This window comes from Anomaloglossus baeobatrachus, chromosome 4, assembly GCF_048569485.1.
Source record: "Anomaloglossus baeobatrachus isolate aAnoBae1 chromosome 4, aAnoBae1.hap1, whole genome shotgun sequence".
NCBI classification, from domain to species: domain Eukaryota; kingdom Metazoa; phylum Chordata; class Amphibia; order Anura; family Aromobatidae; genus Anomaloglossus; species Anomaloglossus baeobatrachus.
The window spans coordinates 121,408,734-121,430,890 of NC_134356.1; the positions used below are offsets into that span (position 1 = coordinate 121,408,734).

Sequence of the window (22,157 nt, forward strand, 5' to 3'; positions counted from 1 at the left end):
AAGGTAGAACATAGAGAAAATTCTTGTCCCTCTCAGGAGCTAGGTTGGAGGAAGGAATGCTGTTTAACTCCATTTTAGAATTCCTTCAGAAAGGTTTAGAGCAGGGTCTCTCTACTAGCACCCTTAAGGTCCAGGTACAACTCTAGGAGCCCTTTGTAACTGTGATCTGGCAAGCAACTATTGGGTCCTGTTTTATCAAAGCTTGCTCTAGATCAGGGCCTGTTTCTAGATCAAGGTTACTTGCATGGCATTTGAATCTAGTTTTGATGGCACTGACAGAACCTCCGTTTGAACCCATACGCTCTAAATCCATTAAGCTTCTCTCGCTAAAGACAGACCTTTTAGTGGCTTTTAACATCAGCCAGTAGCGTTAGTGACATTCAGGCCCTATCAGTAGATCTTCCTTTCACTCTGAGTTTAGAAGACCGGGTCAGTTTGAGGCGTGATCCCGGATATATGCCTAAGGTAGCTTCTAAATTTCATAGTTCTCAGAAGGTAGTTTTGTCCTTTTGCGACAGTACCAGAAATCACAAAGAGGAGAAATTGCATACTCTTATGCGGGTGTCACACGGGATGATAAATCGTGCGATCGCATAAGCGACGCACCCGCCCCCGTCGTTTGTGCGTCACGGGCAATTAGTTGCCCGTGGTGCACAAAGTCGTTAAACCCCGTCACACGTACTTACCTGCCGAACGACCTCGCTGTGGGTTGCGAACATCCACTTCCTGAAGGGGGAGGGACGTGCGACGTCACACTGCAGCCGGCTAATAGAAACGGAGGGGCGGAGATGAGCGGAACGTAAACATCCCGCCCACCTTCTTCCTTCCGCATTGCCGGCGGGATGCAGGCAAGCTGTATTCGTCGCTCCCGGGGTGTCACACGGAGCGATGTGTGCTGCCACGGGAGCAACGAACAGCCGGAGCACAGAAGGAGGAACGAGATTATGAAAATGAACGACGTGTCAATGAGCAACGATAAGGTGAGTATTTTTGCTCGTTAACAGTCGTTCGGAGGTGTCACACGGTACGATATCTCTGACAATGCTGGATGTGTGTCACTAACGACGTCACCCCGACGACATATCGCCAGATATATCCTACCGTGTGAAGCCCGCATTAGGCTATGTGCCCACGAGACTATGCAGTGGTCCTGCAGCGGCTCCCCGGAATCCCACAGCTATACATAGCTGTGGGATTCCAGCGAAATATCTGCGGAAAACATGCTGACATTCATGCGACTTACCTGCGGAAGTCCCAGCCTCTATCGCCATAGATTTCCGCAGGTATTTCCGCATGAATAATTGACATGCAGTTACGTGCGGCTGCATCCGCAGCATATTCCGCAGCCGCACATACCACAGCATGGACAGACTCCCCATGTCCCATAGGATAACATGGGGAGTGTCTGTACTTGCTAAAACCTGTGGATTTATCTAGAAAATCCAGATAAATCCACAGGTTTTCCGCGGCAAAATTCGCGGGTACATAGTCCTGTGGGCACACAGCCATAATGTTAGAAAGGGGTCTTAGGCCTCTTTTACACGTCCGTGAAAATCACGCACGTGTTCCACGGACGAGTCAAAGGTGCGTATTGAACTCTGTGTGCTGTGTGTATGGCCTACATGTGTTCTCCGTGTGTTATCCGTGATAACACATGGGGAACGGGAACTTTCTACTCACCTGTACCTGGCGTCGCTGTCCGTGGTGCTGAACTTCGGTCTCCGGTCATGCCGACTCCACACTGCTGCTGCTTCCGGGCGCAGTGAAGTGAATATTCAATTAGCATAATGAGCGGCGGTCGGAAGCAAGCGACAGCAGTGGCAGAGACAAGAGGGCTGGAGAAGGTGAGTAAAGTTTTTTTTTTTTTTTTTTTTCTCTGACACATGTCTGCTCTCCGGTGCGTGTCACACAGAACACATCCGTGTGGTCTGTGTGTGTGACACGTTTGCGTTCCATGTGATGCCGGAGATAAGACGGACATGTCGGTGTGAGAAACACACGGACACACGTAAGTACGGAACGGACACACGTTCCGTGCGCAAATACTTACGTGTGTCCAAAACCATAGGAATACCTAGGTTTACGTGTGTACGTGTCTCCGGTATGTGAGAAAACTGCTAAACACGTACCGGAGGCACATACGTGTGAAAGAGGCCTTATGTAGTACTTGTGGTCTCTAAACCTTGGAGGGTTGTATTTCTCCTTTCAGGGTCATAGGAAAGGACTTAGGGCATGTAAGCGTTCTTTAGCCAGATGGATTAAGAAGGCTTTTAGTTTGGCTTATTCTTTGACAGGTTAGGCTGTTCCAGATGAGTTGAAGTCTCATTCTACAAGAGCCATGGCAACTTCCTGGGTGGAGAGATTGGCTGTGTCCATTCAACAAATTTCTAAGGCAGTGACATGGTCGTCTCCCTCTATTTTTATAGACACTATAGGTTGAATTTGCCTTCCTTGTCTGATCTCACCTTTTAGTAGAAGGGTTTTCTCCATCGTGCGGTCATGGTTGAGTGAAAACTACGTAATTACTGGTAGTGTGTTTTCCAAAACCCATGATGGCACCGTTATATTCCCTCCCTTTACTTTTATGAGTGATTAATATTTCTTTAGGTTAGGACACGGGGGAAAAAGATGGGGGAAAAAAGATATGTATAGATGCATATGCTGTTAATTTAGAGGTCCTCTCGTACTCTATAATCCAACTGATGTGTGGGAGAGGTACCAACCATTTACACTGTAGGTTTCCTTGAATTGCGGATCCCCTGTCACCCTGGTGCTGTCTTTGGTTCCGAAAAAAACTATTACCGGTAAATTACGTATTTTGTTCTGAAAGATCTGAATCTTCAGCTTGAGCCCCCCAATCATTTATTGATGGCTTATACTTAGGATAAGCCGTCTATGTAGTATCCCAGAAAATAGTTTTGACTGCTATAGTATTGCTTGATTATGGAAAAGTGTATATGTGAGGGAAACTATAACATCAGTAAAATAACTAGTTTGTGTGCATCTACATGACTGTCTCTGCACAAAGGACATAACCCCTAGTTACTTTTATTACAGGAACTCAGAACCATAGGAGGGTTTTTCTGAGATTACAGAGGTGCCAATTGTGACACTTTGGCCTGGTGAGTATGAACTTCAAAGGGAAGGTGTCGCGTTTTCTAATTTTTGTATTAATAGTGATTATGGAATCCATTATTTTTAATACAAAATTAAATTGGTTGTTTAGTTTTTAGTTAATTCCATTTTTACTCAAACATTGGGGGCTGCCATTTTGTATTTGCAGTATGTAATGACAGTTACCTCAAATACGACAGTCCCTCTGCATAAGAGATGATGGGGTCAGACCTCGACTATCTCCTGCATTGTAACTGCCTCCCGCTGTGACCTGGACACGCCCCATGGGTTTGCCTTGGGCCCCTGCTTCTGGAAGCTCCTCCTCACTGCTCTGAGCTCTCATCACTGATAGGAGGAACAGCCGAGACACCAGGCTGACGGGAGAGGCTGCCGGGGGTGCAGATCTGAGGTGAGTGCATGCGGATAGGAATGGTGACCGCGGCATGACCTCTGTAGTGCAGTGTCAGGCTCCGGCTGCAGATCACCCTTCCTCGCCGCATGTCACCTTGGACATCTGCTCCCGGCAGCCTCTCCTGTCAGCCTGGTGTCTTGGCTGCTCCTCCTGTCAGCGCTCAGGACACAGGAATATGGAGGCAGAGTATATGGGGCATAATATACAGTGGAGCACTATGCAGCTGTCCTTGGTGATACTTTAGACATATTAGGATCACTTTGCAGTCACTAACAAATTGGCTCTGTACTGTGATCCTAAACTTCATCTTCCCTTATCCTTTTGGAAACACCCAGAGCAGGAGGGGGAGGTGACATCACACACAGGAGAGCAGACTCCGCCCACTTTTACTGCAGTTGTAATCCAGGCTAGTTGTACACTAGGATTTCAGCAGCTGCTCCCCCTAGTGTTCAAGAGAGGATAATATCAAACGTTTAAAATTATTTTTTTTATATTTTGCTCAATTAAAATCGATGAATATTTTTTAAAAATTAATATTTTGCATTTTTTCAGTTATTTAATTTTTTTTTTTTTTTTTTTTTACAACACATTCCCTTTAAAGTGTGGGCAGTTGGTCATTGTAGCTTGATTCCCTAGTTAATATGTGGAGGGCGGTTAGAGACACAAACTATTTAAAATGCAAGGTGCTTGCCTCTAAATTAGCCCAGGGGCCAGTAAGAGACCAGAAATTGTATGTAATATTACAATCTAGGCCGTCCTGGAAACATACACCCAGAACCAGGTTTTTAAGGCTATGTCCGCACTAGAAACTGACTTTTTCTTAAGGAAAAGCCGGACCCTGTGAAAGAATTCCGCGCCTGCGGTAAAAACACGCAACAAAATCCACATGCTGTTTTTGTGCGGAATTTCTGCGGTTTTTCCATAGGTTGGTCCCTGCGGGTTTTTACCAATAATCGCAAAACTGCAGGGACCTGCAGAAAAGAAGTTGACATGCACATTAATTCCGCGGGTAAATCCGCAGGGACAAAAAAACGCAGTGTGCGCACAGCATTTTTTTATATCCCCAATATTTTGCTGGAGAAGGACTGCGGAAATGCTATAAACATTTTCTGCAGCCAAATCCAATTGTGTGGTAAATCCGCAGCGTGCGCACATGGCCTAAAAAAAACATGGTTGCCCAAAATAAAGTGGTCCAAATGTGAGGGCCTGCCTATGCTGATTGAAATCCATAATTAATTTTCTCCTTCCACAAAGAAACAAAATATAACTTTACACTGGAATGTGTAGGCTATGTGCCCACGGTGCGTTTTTAAGTACAGAAAATCTGTACATAAAAACACATGTTTTGGCAGGAAAAAAGCAGCTGAATAAAACACGCATTTTTTATTGCATTTGCGTGTTTTTTCACATGCCTTTTCTCTATGCTTTTTGTGTGCATATTGTAATCACTGCAATCACGGGAGATTCCTCCGCTGTACCCCCGCAATCGCCGCCGGGTTAGAGGCTGGTGTTACAGCTGTCACCTGGCTCTCACTGCCAGGAGTACTGCCCGTGACGCTCCCAGCAGTATAACTCCCTAAATGCTGCGATCAATGTGATTGCAGCATTCAGGAAGAAGGGAGAGGGATCTCTTACCTCTCCTTGGCAATCGGGTCCTTGTAATGCGATCACAGGGACCCGATTGTGGCCATAGTAACCATGGGTTGTCACCATGACGACCCCAGGTTACTGAGGTACTGATCACCTCACAAACCAGGGCACCTACGTCACCAGAGTTCCTTGCAGCAAGGTCCTGTGGTAAAGACCACGAGATGAAAACCACTGGCTATGTGGCCTAGGTGCATTGAACCCCGGTGACATCACAAGGTGAACAGACGTCATGCTGGCGAATCTGCAGGAAACCACGGTGATCTGCCAGCATGAACTTTATTCACCTTGTGACGTCACTGCAGTTCCCTGCAGCAAGGTCCAGAGATAAAGACCGCAAGATGAGGAAATGGCTGCAGGGAATCCCAGTGACGTTAAAAAAAGCACATAAAAATGCAAAACAAAATACATGCACATGCATTTTCTCCTTCGTTTTTGACTGACTCCACTGAAGTCAGTTGGGGAAGAAAGCGGAAAAAACGCAGAAAGGCCTTGTGCCCACAGGGCTTTTTTCATGCTTTTTTAATCAATAAAAAGCAAGGAAAACACATCCCAGCAAAGTCTGAGAATTGTGACTTGCTGTGCCCACGTTGCTTCTTCTTTTTTTCCTTGATTTTTTTTTTTTTTTTTTGCTGCTGAAAAAAGAAAACAAATGGGGAACACAATCCTAATTCACACAGAAAAAAAAATTGCTGTGCAATTTCTCCTAAGTACACAGATACCTCATATGTGGTGCATGACCGGGTTCAGAAGGGAAAGAGCGCTATTTTGTTGAGGATAAGAATTAAGTAATCAGAAATACTTAATTCAGCCATTTCATAGACTCAGGTATGTAGTTTAGTAGATGTAAACTAACACACATATTTATGAATGCTTTTGTTCTTTTTACTAACACGTGTATATATATGTATATTGCATATTTAGTGATTTTCCTTAAACACCGTATATACCAATATATGTAACTTAAAGATGGCTGCCATATCCTGTCTACACCCAAAGGAGATGATGAACAAAGGAATTCCTAAGTCTGGACTGACCAATCAGGAAGAGACTATGCTAATTTCTATATGTCCTGAGTCCAGCCTGCGATACTTGATTGGACTAAACTTTTGTATACACCCTCCACTTCTTAAGAGCTATAGAAGTTTCAAACAAAAAAAAGACCAGTCCTGGTCAGTGCCAGTCATGGAGATAGATATAACTGACTCGTTGTCCGTTATTTAGTCTCGCGTGCACTCATGACATTATAATTTGAAACAGCAGTCAGATCCAAAGAGTGACCGGTTGAGTCACGTCCTTAACAATTTGACTTTTTGAACACTAAATTGTCTGGAATCATTAGCGGACGCCATGTTGCATTTAGAGAGCCCAAACAGTGGAGTTCCCCCACAAGTGACCCCATTTTGGAAACTTTACCCTTCAAGGAATTTATGTCCATGTTTAGCAGTAGAAGTCCCAGAAAGGGGTCATTTAACATTTCTACCTTTGGAACCCAGAGATGGTTGGCATGACATTCTTTTGTTTACACTCTCTTACAAGACCTTTGTTGAGGTGGATCAACACAATTGCCCCCTGCAGATTCCTCAGGCAATGGCCACATTTACAAATGAAAGGATGCTAATTGGAGCCATCAGAGTTGTCAGTTTGGACGCTGGGTTCATACACAACGACAACAACGTCGCTGTTACGTCACCATTTCCTGTGACGTAACAGCGACCTTAGATGATATCTAGTAAGCTGTCAAACATGTAATTTTAAGCAGCGACGGAGCAGCGATCATAGCGACCTCGACGGTCGTTGTGCGGTGTCACACACGTCGCTATGCGACAACTCAGACCTTGATAGAGGCGTGGTGTTTACCCCTAGACATGTTTTTCACGCCCCTCTGTTCTGATTTGTGATCGCTACAGCGCCTTTGTGTTGCCTTTTTTCACGCCCCTCTATTCCGATTGGTGATCACTACAGCGTCGCCTGATTGGGTGACCGTGCCAAACAAAGGAAGATGCAGTAGTGCTTTCATTCATTCTATTTCATTTCATTCAGATCCACAAAGAACGACACACTAGCGACACCAGACAGAGAATCTACTACGTGGAACAAAGAATGGAACTTAAAGAATGAAATCACTGTAACGCCTTCGGCAAGTTACCCAATCGTAACGCTGTTGTAACCACCAATCTAAGTCGTAAGGGCGTTGCAAAATACACCGCAAAAACACGCCCTTGTCCTGCCTTCAGTCCTACGTCACTGCCTTCAGCGTCGTCGCGACCGTCGCTGCTGCGGTGTCAAACACAAGGATGCTGAGCTTATCATCATGGCTCAGCGGGATAGCAGCGATCAAAAAATGACCTGGAATATTCAGGAGGGAGCAGTGATTTCACAGCAGGGGTCTGATTGTTATGTGTCACACAAAGCGACATCGCTGTTGAGGTAGTTGCTACGTCACAGAAAATGGCGACTTAGCAGTGATGTCGTTGTCGTCATCGCTGTGTGTGACACCACCTTAAGGGTCATTTGACCCTCTTTCGGGACTTCAGGGGGGAGCTCAAAATTTCTGGGACTTCTAGTGTTAGTGAGCACCATGAACCCTCAGGTGCGTCACAATTTTATAACAGTAAAATAAAAAAAATACATTTTTATCACAAAATTTTGCTATAACCTCAAATGCTTCATTTTCACAAGGGTAATAGGAAAAAAATGGACAACAGTTATTGTGCAATTTCTCCTGATTTCCCCAGTATGTTACTGAAAACTGTTTTATGGAAAACAAAAGGATTGGTCTAAACGAGTGCTAATGAAGGGAAAGAGGAGACATACTGGTTGTCAAAACGCATTGTGGCTATAAAGGGACCACTAACAAAAAGGTTTGAATTTTAAAATCATTGGAATACTCCTCCTGATAAAGCCTTAATTTAGGTTGATGCAAACTAGTCATGCATCCCTCTTAAACTGTCTGCAGTCCAAATTATGAGTCACTCGTGGTAGCATGCATACCACTCTCTTTCACTCACACTAGAGACGTACTCAGATATGAATAGAAAGTAAGACTGCTTTATTCCGGAAGTTGTACAAATATTTAAAGGGTATTCTTGGCTAGGTGCCAAGAATACGTAACACGTCTCCTATTGGATAAAGTAGAACAGCTTATTCTGTGATATACAATTTACTGTAATGTGCTTAGTTCCTCATTTATATTAAGCAATGTCAGCATGATTCACTTGCCACAAGAATAGCCCAGACTGTCTGAGTCTTATGCCAAGAGATATGTGTGGTACAGTTCAAACACAATCTTAAATCCTGTTCTTTATGGATATCTCCATGTAACACTTATATACTCATAATAATTCATAATCTTGTCCATAACACTCCTTCCCTTCATTAGCGTTCCTTTAGACCAATCCTTTTGTTTTCCTGTATACATTCCCCTTTGTGGGAAGTTCAGTAGGAGCTGCTCTGAGGGAAGGCGTTTGTGGAGCCTAACCGCATTGATGTTGCTGGAGACCGGGCGTAACAGCATGGAGACGGCAGGACCTGGAATGATGAAGTGCTGCCGAGTGTGTTCACGTGACCCGGACCGAGCACACTACACTACTGCAGTCGCAGCGTTCAGTGAGAGGATGGCTGGAACTTCTCCCTTGAAAAGTTCGGCTTTAATTGGGGTTTTGCGGGGACGCACAACTCCTCTAGGTGAGCAGAAGAATTATTTCATTTTACATTAACCATTTCACGGGTGCTTCTCATCGTACTCCCCTTGTTTTGTTTTTCTCTTCCACTGAAAACTGTTTTGAGACACACTACAACGTGAAGTAGGGAAGAAGCGCCACATTTGAGTTCAGATTTTGCTGGAATGATTTACGGGTGCCATGTCACAAAGGCAGAACCCCTAAGGTACCAGAACAGCAAGAATCCCCCACAAGTGACCTTATTTTACAAAGTATACACCTTAGTGAACTCATTTTGGGGTGCATTGAGCATACTGATACTACAGGTGTATATGAAATAATCCTACACTCAGTTGCATAAAGAAAAGGTTCTGTTTATTTCTTGAAATCCAACAACCAAGGTGTGTACATGTGTATCGTTTTGGTCAATTAGACCGGTGTCAAACACAAAGGGGTCCCGATCACTTGGGAGTGGTAGTACACTCCCTCTCCAAGCCCCTAAATGCTGTGATCGCTATTGATTGCAGCAGTTAGGAGGCTAAACAGCCAGGAGCAGCGCGGGAATCACTCGTGGTTGTGAGAGCTGGGTCACTGCAAAAATGTTACTTTAGCTCTAAATTTTGCATGTTCATAAGGGTAACCAGAGAAAATGCACCTTACAGTTTGTGCAATTTTTCCCGAGTATGCAGATACCTCATAAGTGGTGGAAATCTACTGTTTTGGCGCATGACAGGGCACAGAAGGGAAGGAGCACAATTTGAATTTTAGAGTTCAAAATTGTCTGGAATAGATAGCGAAGGCCAAGTTGTGTTGGGAGAGGCCAAAATCCTACCCACTATTGTGAGAAGCTTGTGGAAGGAGATCCGAAATGTTTGACCCAAGTCATACAGTTTAAAGCGGGCTTTACACGCTAGGATATCGTTAATGAATTATCGTCGGGGTCATATTGTTTGTGACGCACATCCGGCGTCATTAACGAGATCGCAGTGTGTGACACTTATGAACGACCTTAAACGATCGCAAAAGCGGTCAAAATCGTTTGCCGCGGAGAGGTCGTCCTGAAACAATAAATCGTTTTCTGCTTATTAATGATGTTGTTCGTCGTTCCGGCAGCAGCACACATCACTGTATGTGACACAGCAGGAGCGACGAACATCTCCTTACCTGCCTCCACCGGCAATGCTGAAGGAAGGAGGTAGATGGGATGTTACGTCCCGCTCATCTCCGCCCCTCCGCTTCTATTGGACGCCTGCCGCGTGACGTCGCTGTGACGCCGCACGAACCGCCCCCTTAGGAGGCGGATTGCCGGCTAGAGCAATGTCGCAGGGCAGGTATGTGCGTGTGACGCTGCCGTAGCGATAATGTTTGCTATGGCAGCGATCACCTCATATCGGCTGTACGACGGGGGCGGGTGCTATCACGCTCGACATCGCCAGCAAATGCTAGTGATGTCGCAGCGTGTAAAGCCCGCTTAAGGGCAATGCTACCAAATACTAATGAAATGGATGGAAACTTTTGAAAGTAATAAAAATCCTTTAAAACATTCTCTCTCATTATTCTGGCATTTGGGAAAATATAAATAATTTTGGTTCCTAATTGACCTAAAACAGGAAAGGTTTATTCTGATTTCATGTCCGATACTAAGAAAAACATGCAGATGTGTCTTTATAGATAATGTATGTAAACGTCTGGTTTCAGCGGTACAATGTTTTAATCGCTTCTTACTGCGTTTTATTGCAATGCGGTGGCCAAAAAACCCCTAAGTTTAGCATTTTTATTTTTTCTCATTACGCCTTTTACCGATCAGATCAATTGACTTTCTATTTTGATTGATCAGGCTTTTATCAGTGATACCAAAAATGTGTATTTTTTTTATGTTATAATGCTGTTATCACTGTTGCTCCTGTTGTAGACCCTGGGGACCCCAATGGAGTGAGGGCCCTGGTTAATTGCCCACTTTGCCCCGCATAACACTGGCCCGTAGCAGCATGGCGCAATTGGCGAAAAATACAGAAGAAAACACGTTTTTGCTGCAGATTTTTCTCATTAGTAGCGATGAAACCTGCAGCAAAACCACTGATAGAATAGACATCCAACAGATTTACATCTGCGCCAAATCTGCAAGGAGAAAATGAGACTAAAGGAGTATTCCCATGTCTAGATCCTATCCTAATAAGGAGTAGGTTTAGTAATAATAACGCATACTTCCAGTTAGAAACGTAGTATAGTTCTCCTGCTCTTACCTCATGTGCAGGGGAGTGCAGCTTAGATCCCCTTGGTTACATCCCCAAGCAATTGTCACTAGGACTGGATGTATCCAAAGATACAGAAGCTGCAATGCCCTGCACATGAGGTAAGAGACCTGGCTATATCAGGAGAACCATACATTTCTAATTGGAGGTATTTGTTAATATTATTACACCTACCAAGGCTGGTGTCACCACCTGGGCAAGTTCCAGGATCCTGGACAAATGGAGGGCCCACTTGCTCTCGGGGACACAGTCAGAGCTGTTTGCCTGTTTCCCCAGCCCTTGATATATGGGGCACAGGTAACTGTCTCCCCCCAATCCCATACGCTCTTTTCCCATGCCATGTCTCTCTGCACTATGTGATGAGTGCAGCGCCAGCGTCCTGACTTATGGATACGAATAAGCTGGGAGTCGAGACTAGTGACGTCACCTGAGGTCAGCACAGATCTCCTGCATCACTGGGACACCGCTCAGCACACAGCATGGGGGTCCTAGAAGTCCTAAGCATGGCCAGGGCCGGCTCCAGGAGTACATGGGCCCTGGGTGAGCGTGTCCCAGTGGCCCCTGTGACAATATGGCGGTTGCGGTGCTGTATAATCTATGTATAATATTCAGCCCTGCAACCTCTATATTGTAATCATGGAGCTGTGTTACAGGGGCCACTGAGACTCTCCCTCGGCCCATGAAATCCTGGGCCGGCCCTGACACCTACATATTGGGATAGGACCTGGAGATGGAACACCCCTTTAAGGATTCTCATTCACTTTGCTGGCATTTGTGACAATCTGGCCGGTGTGCACACAGCCTGCAGGGTGACGAGTCCTGGGGAGATGCCCCGGGGTACAGTGGTGAGGGTACGGCACTGGCGGCCCCCGGTGCCCGCACACAGTCCCGCGGTACCGCCCGGGGCAGTCATCATTGTCCCTGAAATGGACGATTTTGAAATTTGAAAGCCTCCCTCGTTCCCGCCTGATTCTGTTGTTATCCCTGATGACGTCACAGGTCAGGCCTCGCCTACCACTCCCTCAGCCAATCATTGTCGTTCTCCCGACGTCTCCGCCCACTTCAGGAAGCTTCATTATAACGGAATATTAGGGTCTAAAAGTCGTCAAACCACGGTAGTAGCAGGCATCCGCGGCCGTGCGGCTCATAGTCCTGTACGGTCCTGGCACCGCGGGCACGGGGGCTGGGCGTGGGCACCGGGCATATCACGAGTGGGCGTGCGACGTGTGGGCGTGTCCAGGGCGGGGTCAGCTGACTGCTCAGTCCTAGTTACATTGTGTAGGAAAACAGTGTCCAGACCTCCGGGTATAAGCGGACGGCCCAGATCCTCCGGGACTCGCGGTGTCTGTGACTGGGCCTGGACGCTCCGGAGATCGGTGTGCACACAACGCGGCCGGAGTGCGGTAACTAGCGGTAGGCCCGGGCCCGGCCAGTGACAGCGCCACATCTCCGTCCACCGCAGCGATGGAGCAGCTGCCCACCAACCTGCAGGTCCTGCTCCAGGCGGCCGAGTATGTGGAGCGGAGGGAGCGAGGTAAGAAGGGCCGGGGCAGGGCTCCGCTCACCCTCCTGTTTACCTCCCCGGGACCCAGCTGATGGACGGGACATGGCAGCCTTTGTGTGCCACCTCCTGCCATAGGCCGGCCATCAGGGCACGTCTGCCAGGAAATCTGTGCATCTGCTGGCCTGCCCCGTCATGGGCCACAAGGGCTCCATCTTGGGTCACAATGGCTCCATCATCACCAGAGGCTCCGCTGCCCTGATCACAGGAAGGTTGTCACAGGAGGAGGGTGCCCCGGGGAGAACTGGGGAGGAGGGTGCCCCCGGGGATAACTGGGGAGGAGGGTGCCCCCGGGGATAACTGGGGAGGAGGGTGCCCCGGGGAGAACTGGGGAGGAGGGTGCCCCGGGGAGAACTGGGGAGGAGGGTGCCCCGGGGAGAACTGGGGAGGAGGGTGCCCCGGGGAGAACTGGGGAGGAGGGTGCCCCGGGGAGAACTGGGGAGGAGGGTGCCCCGGGGAGAACTGGGGAGGAGGGTGCCCCGGGGAGAACTGGGGAGGAGGGTGCCCCGGGGAGAACTGGGGAGGAGGGTGCCGCGGGGAGAACTGGGGACCAGGGTGCCCCCGGGGAGAACTGGGGACCAGGGTGCCCTGGGGAGGAGGGTGCCCAACCAGTGCTGTTGGATCCTCAGTGGTTAGTTTCTTTGGCCATATTTATGTACAGTTAGGCTAGTTTCACACTTGCGTTGAACGGTATCCGTTGCGTTGTGTGACGGATGCAATGGATGTGTTGCATATAGTGGCGCAACGGATCGTACAAAACAACGGAATCGGCCCTTTTTTTTTTTTACAGTTTTACTGGCAGCAGACTATTGTGAACGATCTGCTGATCGCTCACAGCAGCCGGTGGCCGGGTGATCAGCTGATCGCTCGGACGTTAACGGATTCCGCTATTTTCCAAAAGGGTGGATTGTGACTGAAGGAAAAAAAACGCAAGTGTGAAAGTACCCTAACCTGTATATAAATCTGCTCTCTAAATCTTGGTGAAAGATTCTTTCACAAAATGACATAAAACCAGGGTTAAAGGGACCTATCACCAGGGGAAAGTGGTCAGTTTTTGTTCTTATTTGTCCTGATGCTCCACTTAATACTCTTATTTTTTTATTTGTTTATAAATCCACCAAGTAATTCCAGAGATATAGACCATGTTAGTGGCAATTTATATGGTAATTTTGTAAGGAAAGCCTAAGGACACGCCCCTTATCACACGCCCTCGGAGCAGCCTAAGGACACACCCCTTATCACACGCCCTTGGAGCAGCCTAAGGACACACCCCTTATCACACGCCCTTGGAGCAGCCTAAGGACACGCCCCTTATCACACGCCCTCGGAGCAGCCTAAGGACACGCCCCTTATCACACGCCCTCGGAGCAGCCTAAGGACACGCCCCTTATCACACGCCCTCGGAGCAGCCTAAGGACACGCCCCTTATCACACGCCCTCGGAGCAGCCTAAGGACACGCCCCTTATCACACGCCCTCGGAGCAGCCTAAGGACACGCCCCTTATCACACGCCCTCGGAGCAGCCTAAGGACACGCCCCTTATCACACGCATGATAACATGAATTCTGTAAGCCGGCAGTACTGCAGCTCCTTGAAATCTTGCGTATGTGCGTGACTTATTTAGGCAGGGTCTGTGTGCCACAGATGCCAGGTGTACGCATCTCTGCTTCCAGTAGGTGCACTGTGCATGATCAGGAGAAAAGCTTCTGCACTTCCGATCATACGCTGTGCACCTCTCTGAGGCCGGGACGCATACACCTGGCATCTGTGGCACGCTGATATTGCTGAAATGAGCCGTGCACATGTGCAAGATTTCCAGTAGCCGCAATGATGGCAGTTTATGGAAATCATGTTATCATGACTACAGGGGTGTGATAACATGGAAAGAGAGACAACTAGTCTGGGGAATCCACATTCCTATGACTAGACAAAAGGCCGCTTTACACCCTGCGATATCGGTACCGATATCGCCAGCGTGCGTACCCGCCCCCATCGGTTGTGCAACACTGGCAAATCGCTACCCATGTCGCACAACATCGATCGGACCCGTCACACTACTTACCTGCCCTGTGACGTCGCTGTGACCGGCAAACCGCCTCCTTTCTAAGGGGGGCGGTTCGTTCAGCGTCACTGAACCGCCGCCCAATAGAAGCGGAGGGGCGGAGATGAGCGGGACGTAACATCCCGCCCACCTCCTTCCTTCCGCATTGCAGCCGGGAGGCAGGTAAGGAGAGCTTCCTCGTTCCTGCGGTGTCACAAAATCCGTGACCCCAACGAGATCACTTGAGCGATGTTGCAGCATGTAAAGCCCGCTAAAGGCTTAATTAGCATAGTGACAGCGCATTTTCTAAAAGTTTTTTTAAAACTTTGATCTTAGTACATAACATTACACAGATCTGATTCGGGAAGGATCGTGTCATGCAGATGTGAATGCGGCTGGCCTGGGGGGGGGGGGGAGTAAGAGGACCTGACAGGTTCCCTGTAACACAAGAGCATGTTGGCTGTTTTCGATCCAGTGACAAGCCCTCTTTAAAGAGAACCAACCAGCAGGATTCTGCTATATGAAGTAAAGGCAGTGCCATACTGACACTAGGGTGTTAAATCCAGGCATACCTGTTGTCGGATGCTGAAATATCTTTAATCAAAGTTGCAGAATTGCACGGCCCTTTGTGTGCAGCGGTGCGGGCCTTCGTGAGTTGGGTCCTGTCTATATTCCTCCTCCAGTGTCTTGTTTTGCATGCCCCCTTTTCTTTAAATCCGCCATTGCTGCTTTTGGTGGCGCATGTGCCTTGCAACATTGGTGCGATTTTAATGAAGATATCATAGTCCGCACATGTGCGTACTGCGATCTCTGGCATCATTTTATTGAAAACACTATGGAGAAAACTGAGCGGTAGGAGCACGTGTGCAGATGTTAAAAGAAAAAAAAATATACACATGCGCTGATGCCGCTCATAGTCTTCTCCGCAGTGTCTTCAATGACATGATGCCGCTTATAGTCTTCTCCGCAGTGTCTTCAATGACATGATGCCGCTCATAGTCTTCTCCGCAGTGTCTTCAATGACATGATGCCGCTCATAGTCTTCTCCGCAGTGTCTTCAATGACATGATGCCGCTCATAGTCTTCTCCGCAGTGTCTTCAATGACATGATGCCGCTCATAGTCTTCTCCGCAGTGTCTTCAATGACATGATGCTACGGATTGTGGTACGTGCACGCTCAGACTCCAATAACAGTGGAAATACACAAGTCACTGCTGTTAATGATGGAAGCGGTGCTCGAGTAGGGGTCAATCACCAGATAATTGAAGAGTTCTCTTCATACATGGACTCCGGCACCATTTTAATGAAGACATCATCACTGTAGCAGTGCGCACGAGCCGCCAACACCAGCCATGACTGTGTGGCACCATATTTAAATAAAAGGGGGCGCAAGAGGAGGAATATACCAGAGGACCCGACCCACAAAGGACCGCACCGCTGCACACGAAAAGTGTAGGGCATTACTGCAACTATTACAGATAATCAACCGAGCATCCGATCTCTACAACAGGTATGCCTGCACCCAGCATCATAGTGCCACTATGGCAAAATCCTGCTGGTTGCTTCCCTTTAACTAAGGCAAAGTGGGCACATGGGCTCATCTCTTTACATTCTTCTTCCGTCAGCCACTATGAAAACCTTGTTAACCCCTTGAGGACGCCTCCAGTTTTGTCTGTTGTTCCCCGCCTTACAAGTCATATTATTATTATTATAATTTATTATTATTATATATATATATTTTTTTCTTTTCCCTCAACAAACGAGAGCTTACATTTCGTGGGACAGTAGTGGTGCCATTAATTTGTAGTGTATTGGAAGCCAAAGAACAATAATATCCTTTTGTAGGATAGAATTGAGAGGAAAAAACAAAACTATTTTATTTATTTTTATAAACGTTTTCTGTCTTAAAATTGATCTGGTGTACGGATCGGTGCAATCAGTGATTCAAGAGCTCCTTATTTTAGTATTTGGAAATACTTAGGCGTCATTATTTTGTCTCCTTACAGCTGCAGCAATACCAAATAAAAAAGAAATGTAATTCATCCTCCTTTTTCTTAAATTTTTTTTTTTTCTAAATTACAATCATGTTGATGAGCTATCTAACAAGTTAGACTCCACAATTGCCATTAATCACGGCTTCTAACAGGTTGAAGTGCTGTTGGTAGCTGGTTTCCATCTTGGTGGGTGCAGGCAGGTGTTGGCTGTACAGTTACGGCTGGCGCCCACTGCGGGGCCCACTCCAGCAACGCCTCCAATTTAGCTTTTTTTTTTTTTTTCTTAGCCATGGAATTGAATTATCGCTGGTGTGGTACAGTGCACTTATGTATTGCAGGGTATCGTTTTGTCAGTGCGCCCCATTTAAAGGACTTGTCCACTTTTTTTTTTTTCAATTTCTACAGAGGCAATGCTGGGGACGTGTGGATGCCCGCCTGCCAACTATTGTGCTACTGTCCTAATAATTTGTATAGGATGTGCGCACGGCACCTTTTACTTCCCATCTACCCAACATAAGCAGTGACTTTGAACTGTAGTAAGGAGAGGTACTAGATAAGCCTTTTAATTGCAGTACATAATTGTCAGTCTCTTGTGTGCAGTGACAACCTGTTAGCCCCATGCCATGGTGATAAGGGGCACAAAGCATATGTGGGATGAAGGAGCAGCTTCTTTAGATGCAGCAGTGGCTATTGGCAGTAGCAGCCATGGGTGGCCGTTTTGTATGGAGCTCAGAACCCCCAGAAATGATGGAAAGGTACAGTATATCACATAAGTGAGTACACACCTCACATTTCTGTAAATATTTTATCTTTCTTTGTCGCTCCATTGGGAGACCCAGACAATTGGGTGTATAGCTATTGCCTCTGGAGGCCACACAAAGTATTACACTTAAAAGTGTAAGGCCCCTCCCCTTCTGGCTATACACCCCCAGTGGGATCACTGGCTCACCAGTTTTGTGCTTTGTGCGAAGGAGGCAACACATCCACGCATAGCTCCACTTTTTAGTCAGCAGCAGCTGCTGACTATGTCGGATGGAAGAAAAGAGGACACATATAGTGTCCCCAGCATGCTCCCTTCTCACCCCACTGTATGTCGGAGGTGTTTGTAAGGTTGAGGTACCCATTGCGGGTACGGCGGCAGGAGCCCACATGCTGATTCCTTCCCCATCCCTTTTTACAGGGCTCTGGGTGAAGTGGGATTTACCGGTCTCCAGGCACTGAGACCGTGCTCCATCTACAGCCCCTGGAGAAGATGCTGGATGGAGCGGAGTACATCAGGGACATGGCCCTGCTTCCTCAAGGTACTCTGTGTCCCCGTGCATTTGGCGCTCACACCGCAGCATGCTGGGTGTTGTAGTGCGCCGGGGGACATCAGCGCTGCGGCGCCTGTGCCATGGCCTCATTCAGCTTTGCTGAAGCAGGCTCACTTATGGGAATTGGTCGCGCCGGCCGCTGGGACTGCGGCGCGGCTGGCACTTGTAGTGCGCCGGGGACTTCAGCGCGGCCTGCGCTTTTACGGCGGCCGCGCTGATAACTAGAGTCCCCGGCTTTTGCGGCCTGCTTCCGTTCGTTCCCGCCCCCAGACCTGCCAGTCAGGAGAGGGGCGGGACGCTGGCCACTTCCAGGAATCGGTCGCGCCGGCCGCTGGCAGCGGCGCGGCTGGCACTTGTGGTGCGCCGGGGACTTCAGCGCGGCCCGCGCTTTTACGGCGGCCGCGCTGATAACTAGAGTCCCCGGCTTTTGCGGCCTGCTTCTGTTCGTTCCCGCCCCCAGACCTGCCAGTCAGGAGAGGGGCGGGACGCTGGCCACTTCTATGAATCGGTCGCGCCGGCCGCTGGAACTGCGGCGCGGCTGGCACTTGTGGTGCGCCGGGGACTTCAGCGTGGCCCGCGCTTTTACGGCGGCCGCGCTGTTAACTCGAGTCCCCGGCTTCTGGGCCTAGTCTCCCTTCGTTACCGCCCACAGCCCTGACAGTCAGGGTAGGGGCGTGACGCTGCATAGAGCAGAGCTGAGAGCTGGAGTATGTTTTGCATACTCCACCCCTCTCACTGTGTGCACTGTGAATCCGGATTCCCGCACTTTCTCAGGCACGCCCACGGCTTCCTTCTCTACAAGGACACCGGCAGCCATTAGTGTCAGTTTCTGTACGATACAGAGACAAGTGTGGAAGACCCTGGCATTCTGATAGTCACACAATCGCTGTAACAGGCGTTAAGCAGCACCTGTGGTGCTAACCCCACTAGTGCAGAAGTGCACTTATAGATATGCTTGTACTATATACATTGCACTGTTTGGTCGCACGTTGTATATACCCTCCTGGATTATGCGGAGGAGTTATCAGCATATTCTCTGTGTAAAACAAAGGTGCAGAACCACATGTTTTTCTATACAGCTGGTACAGCATGTACGGCTATACGGCCGGCAGGTACATAGACTCCCATTGTATGCACTAATGGCCAGGGGATGAGGACGGTGTCTGCAGTATTTACTGACAGTTTTTCTGAGACTATGGCTATGATACTAGAAGCCTAGCAGTCCGGACATGTCTCTCACAATATGGGCACTGTTGAATCATTGATCCATGGCCCCCCTCAGTGTGAATAACTAACAGCTCCGGGAATGTCACACGCATCCCAGAGTCACGGCTCTGCACGGACGTCAGTCCCAGACAGCCTAAGTGGGCTCGCTATGAGCGGCCTCGGTTTCATCAGGGTCCTAACAGAAGGACTCGCTGTGTAATGAGGCGGAAGTAGCGGCTCAGGATTCTGATCCTGAGACCGCTCTCAATCTGGATACACCTGATTGTGACGCCATAGTAAATAATCTTATAGCGTCCATCTATAGAATGTGGGTTATTTCTCACAGCTCCTCCAGTGGAGGAGTCAGCTTCACGTATTTTTCTGGACCACTCTGCCTTCAGAGAGGCAGTCCAGGAACACCACGCTTATCCAGATATGCGCTTCTCCAAACGGCTTAGGATACACGTTATCCCTGTCCCCTGACTTGGTCAAGGACTGGACCCAATGTCCCGAGCGGCATCCTCCAATCTCCAGGCTTGTAGCTAGATCCATAGTTGCAGTGGGAGATGGAACTGCATTTGTTTCTTACGCGATTCAGGTTGTCCTGGACTCTGCGAACCGTGCGGCGGTAGCCTCCGCTACTCCGTGTTTTTAAGCAGAGCCTGGTCTCCTCGTTAAGTGAATGGAAGGCAGATTCTGCTTCCAAAAAAGGTTGCCTAACCAGTTGCCTTTTTCTGCTGACCGACTGTTTGGTGAGCGTTGGATGTAACCATCAAACAGTCCAGGGGTAAGGATTCATCCTTTCCTCAGCCCGGACACAACAAACCCCAACAGAGCAAGAGGCAGTCGGGGTTTTCGGCCTTTTCGAGGCTCGGGCAGGTCCCATTTTTCCTCGTCCAATGTGGACTCAAAAGGATCAGAGGAGCTAAGATTCTTAGCGGGCTCAGTCTCGCCCAAAAAAGCGACAGTCTGAAAACCCGCTTCCAAGGCGGCTTCCTCATGACTTGCGGCCTCGGTCGGTAGCAGGCTCTCCCGCCTTGGCGATATTTAGCTGCCATAGGTCAATGACCATTGAGTGTGAGACATTCTGTCTCACGGGTACAGGATAGAGCTCACTTCTCGTCCTCCAACTCGATTCTTCAGAATTTCTCCACCTCCCGGCCGGGCCGCTGCTCTTCTGCAAACAGGGTGCACTCTATAGGCAGAAAGAGTGATGACCCCCGTTCCTCTTCAGGAACAAGGTCACGGTTTTTACCCCAAATTCTTTGCGGTACCTATAACAACGGGCCGTTCCGTCCCGTTCTGGATCTAAAAATGCTCAGCAAGCTCGTGGACACCAGGCGGTTCCGGATGGAATCCCTCCGCCATGTCATCGCCTCAAGGTCCCAAGGATATTTCCTAGCATCATTAGGCATCAAGGATGCTTATCCACACGTGCCGATTGATCCAGAGCACTAGCGTTTCTACGCTTCGTTATAGGAGACGAACACCCTCTGTTCGTAGCTCTACCTTCCGGCTAGCGACAGTCCAACTGGTCTTCGCCAAGGTCAGGGCAGCAGTAGTCACAGTCCTGCACTCTCAGGGTCACTCTGTGGTCCCGTATTTAGACGATCTACTTGTCAAGGCACTCTCTTAGGAAACATGCCAACACTGCCCGAACGTTGCGCTGGAGACTCTCTAGAGTTTTGGGTGGATCATCAACTTTTTAAAGTCAGATCCGACCCCGACCCTATCGATAACATATCTAGGCATAGAGTTTCTTACTCTCTCAGCGATAGTGAAGCTGCCGCTAGACAAACAGCATTCACTACGGGCTGCAAGCTCTTCTTTAAGAACCAGTCGCACACATTGAGACGCCTCATGCACTTCCTACGTAAGATGGTAGCAATGGAGGCAGTTCCTTTCGCGCAGTTTTACTGCGTCCACTACAATGGGACATTCTCCGCCAATGGGACGAGGAGTCGACGTCCCTCAACAGAGTCGTCGTTCTTTCTCAGGCGGCCAAGGAATCTCTACGGTGGTGGCTTCTTCTCACCTCTTGGTCAAAAAGAAGGTCCTTCCTATCCCCGTCCTGGGCGATAGTTACGACAGACGCGAGTCTATCAGGGTGGGGAGCAGTTTTTCTCCACTACAGCGCTCAGGGTACGTGGACTCAGCAAGAGTCCACTCTTCAGATCAATGTTCTTGAACACAGAGCAGTGTATCTTGCCCTACAATCCTTCCAACAGCGGCTGGAAAGCAAGCATATCCGACTTCAGTCGGACAGCTCCACAGCGGTGGCATACATCAACCACCAAGGAAGAACGCGCAACCGGCAAGCCTTCCAGGAAGTCCGGCAGGTTCTGATGTGGGTGGAAGACACGGCATCCACCATATCCACAATTCACATCCCAAGTGTGGAAACTAGGAAGCTGACTTCCTAAGTCGCTGAGGTGTGGCCGAAAGAGTATGGTCTCCTCACCCGGACGGGTTTCAGGAGATCTGGCGCCGCTGACAGAGGCCGGACGTCGATCTAATGGCGTCACGGCACAACAACAATGTGCCAGCTTCATGGCACGGTTTCACAATCATCGAGCTCTGGCGGCAAACGCCTTAGTTCAGCATTGGTCGCAGTTCCAGCTACCTTAGGTGCCACCTCTGGCATTGTTGCCCAGAGTACTGCGCTAGATCAAGACCGACTGCGGCCGCGCCATCCTCGTCGCTACAAATTGGCCGAGGATGTTGTGGTACTCGGTTCTGTGGTGCCTCACGGTAGGCTAACCGGGGGCACTACCAGACCAATCAGACTGGCTGTCTCAAGGGCCATTCTTCCATTTGAATTCTACGGCCCTCAACCGGATGGTGTGGCATTGAGTCCTGGAACCTAGTGTCGTCAGGATTACCTCAGGACGTGGTTGCCACCATGAGACAGGCTAGCATACCAACGTCCGCCAAGATTGACCACAGGACGTGGAA

General features: G+C 48.6%; 1 protein-coding gene across 1 annotated transcript in view; it reads left to right on the top strand.

Moving 5' to 3' along the window:
• The first annotated feature begins 12,256 nt into the window (after positions 1-12,256).
• MXD3 (MAX dimerization protein 3) overlaps positions 12,257-22,157 on the top strand; it is a 41,263-nt gene continuing 31,362 nt past the window's right edge. The window contains exon 1 of the mRNA XM_075342320.1: positions 12,257-12,621. Within this exon, the coding sequence (XP_075198435.1) occupies positions 12,552-12,621 (70 nt within the window). The 5' untranslated portion in view covers positions 12,257-12,551. The remainder of the gene's footprint in view (positions 12,622-22,157) is intronic.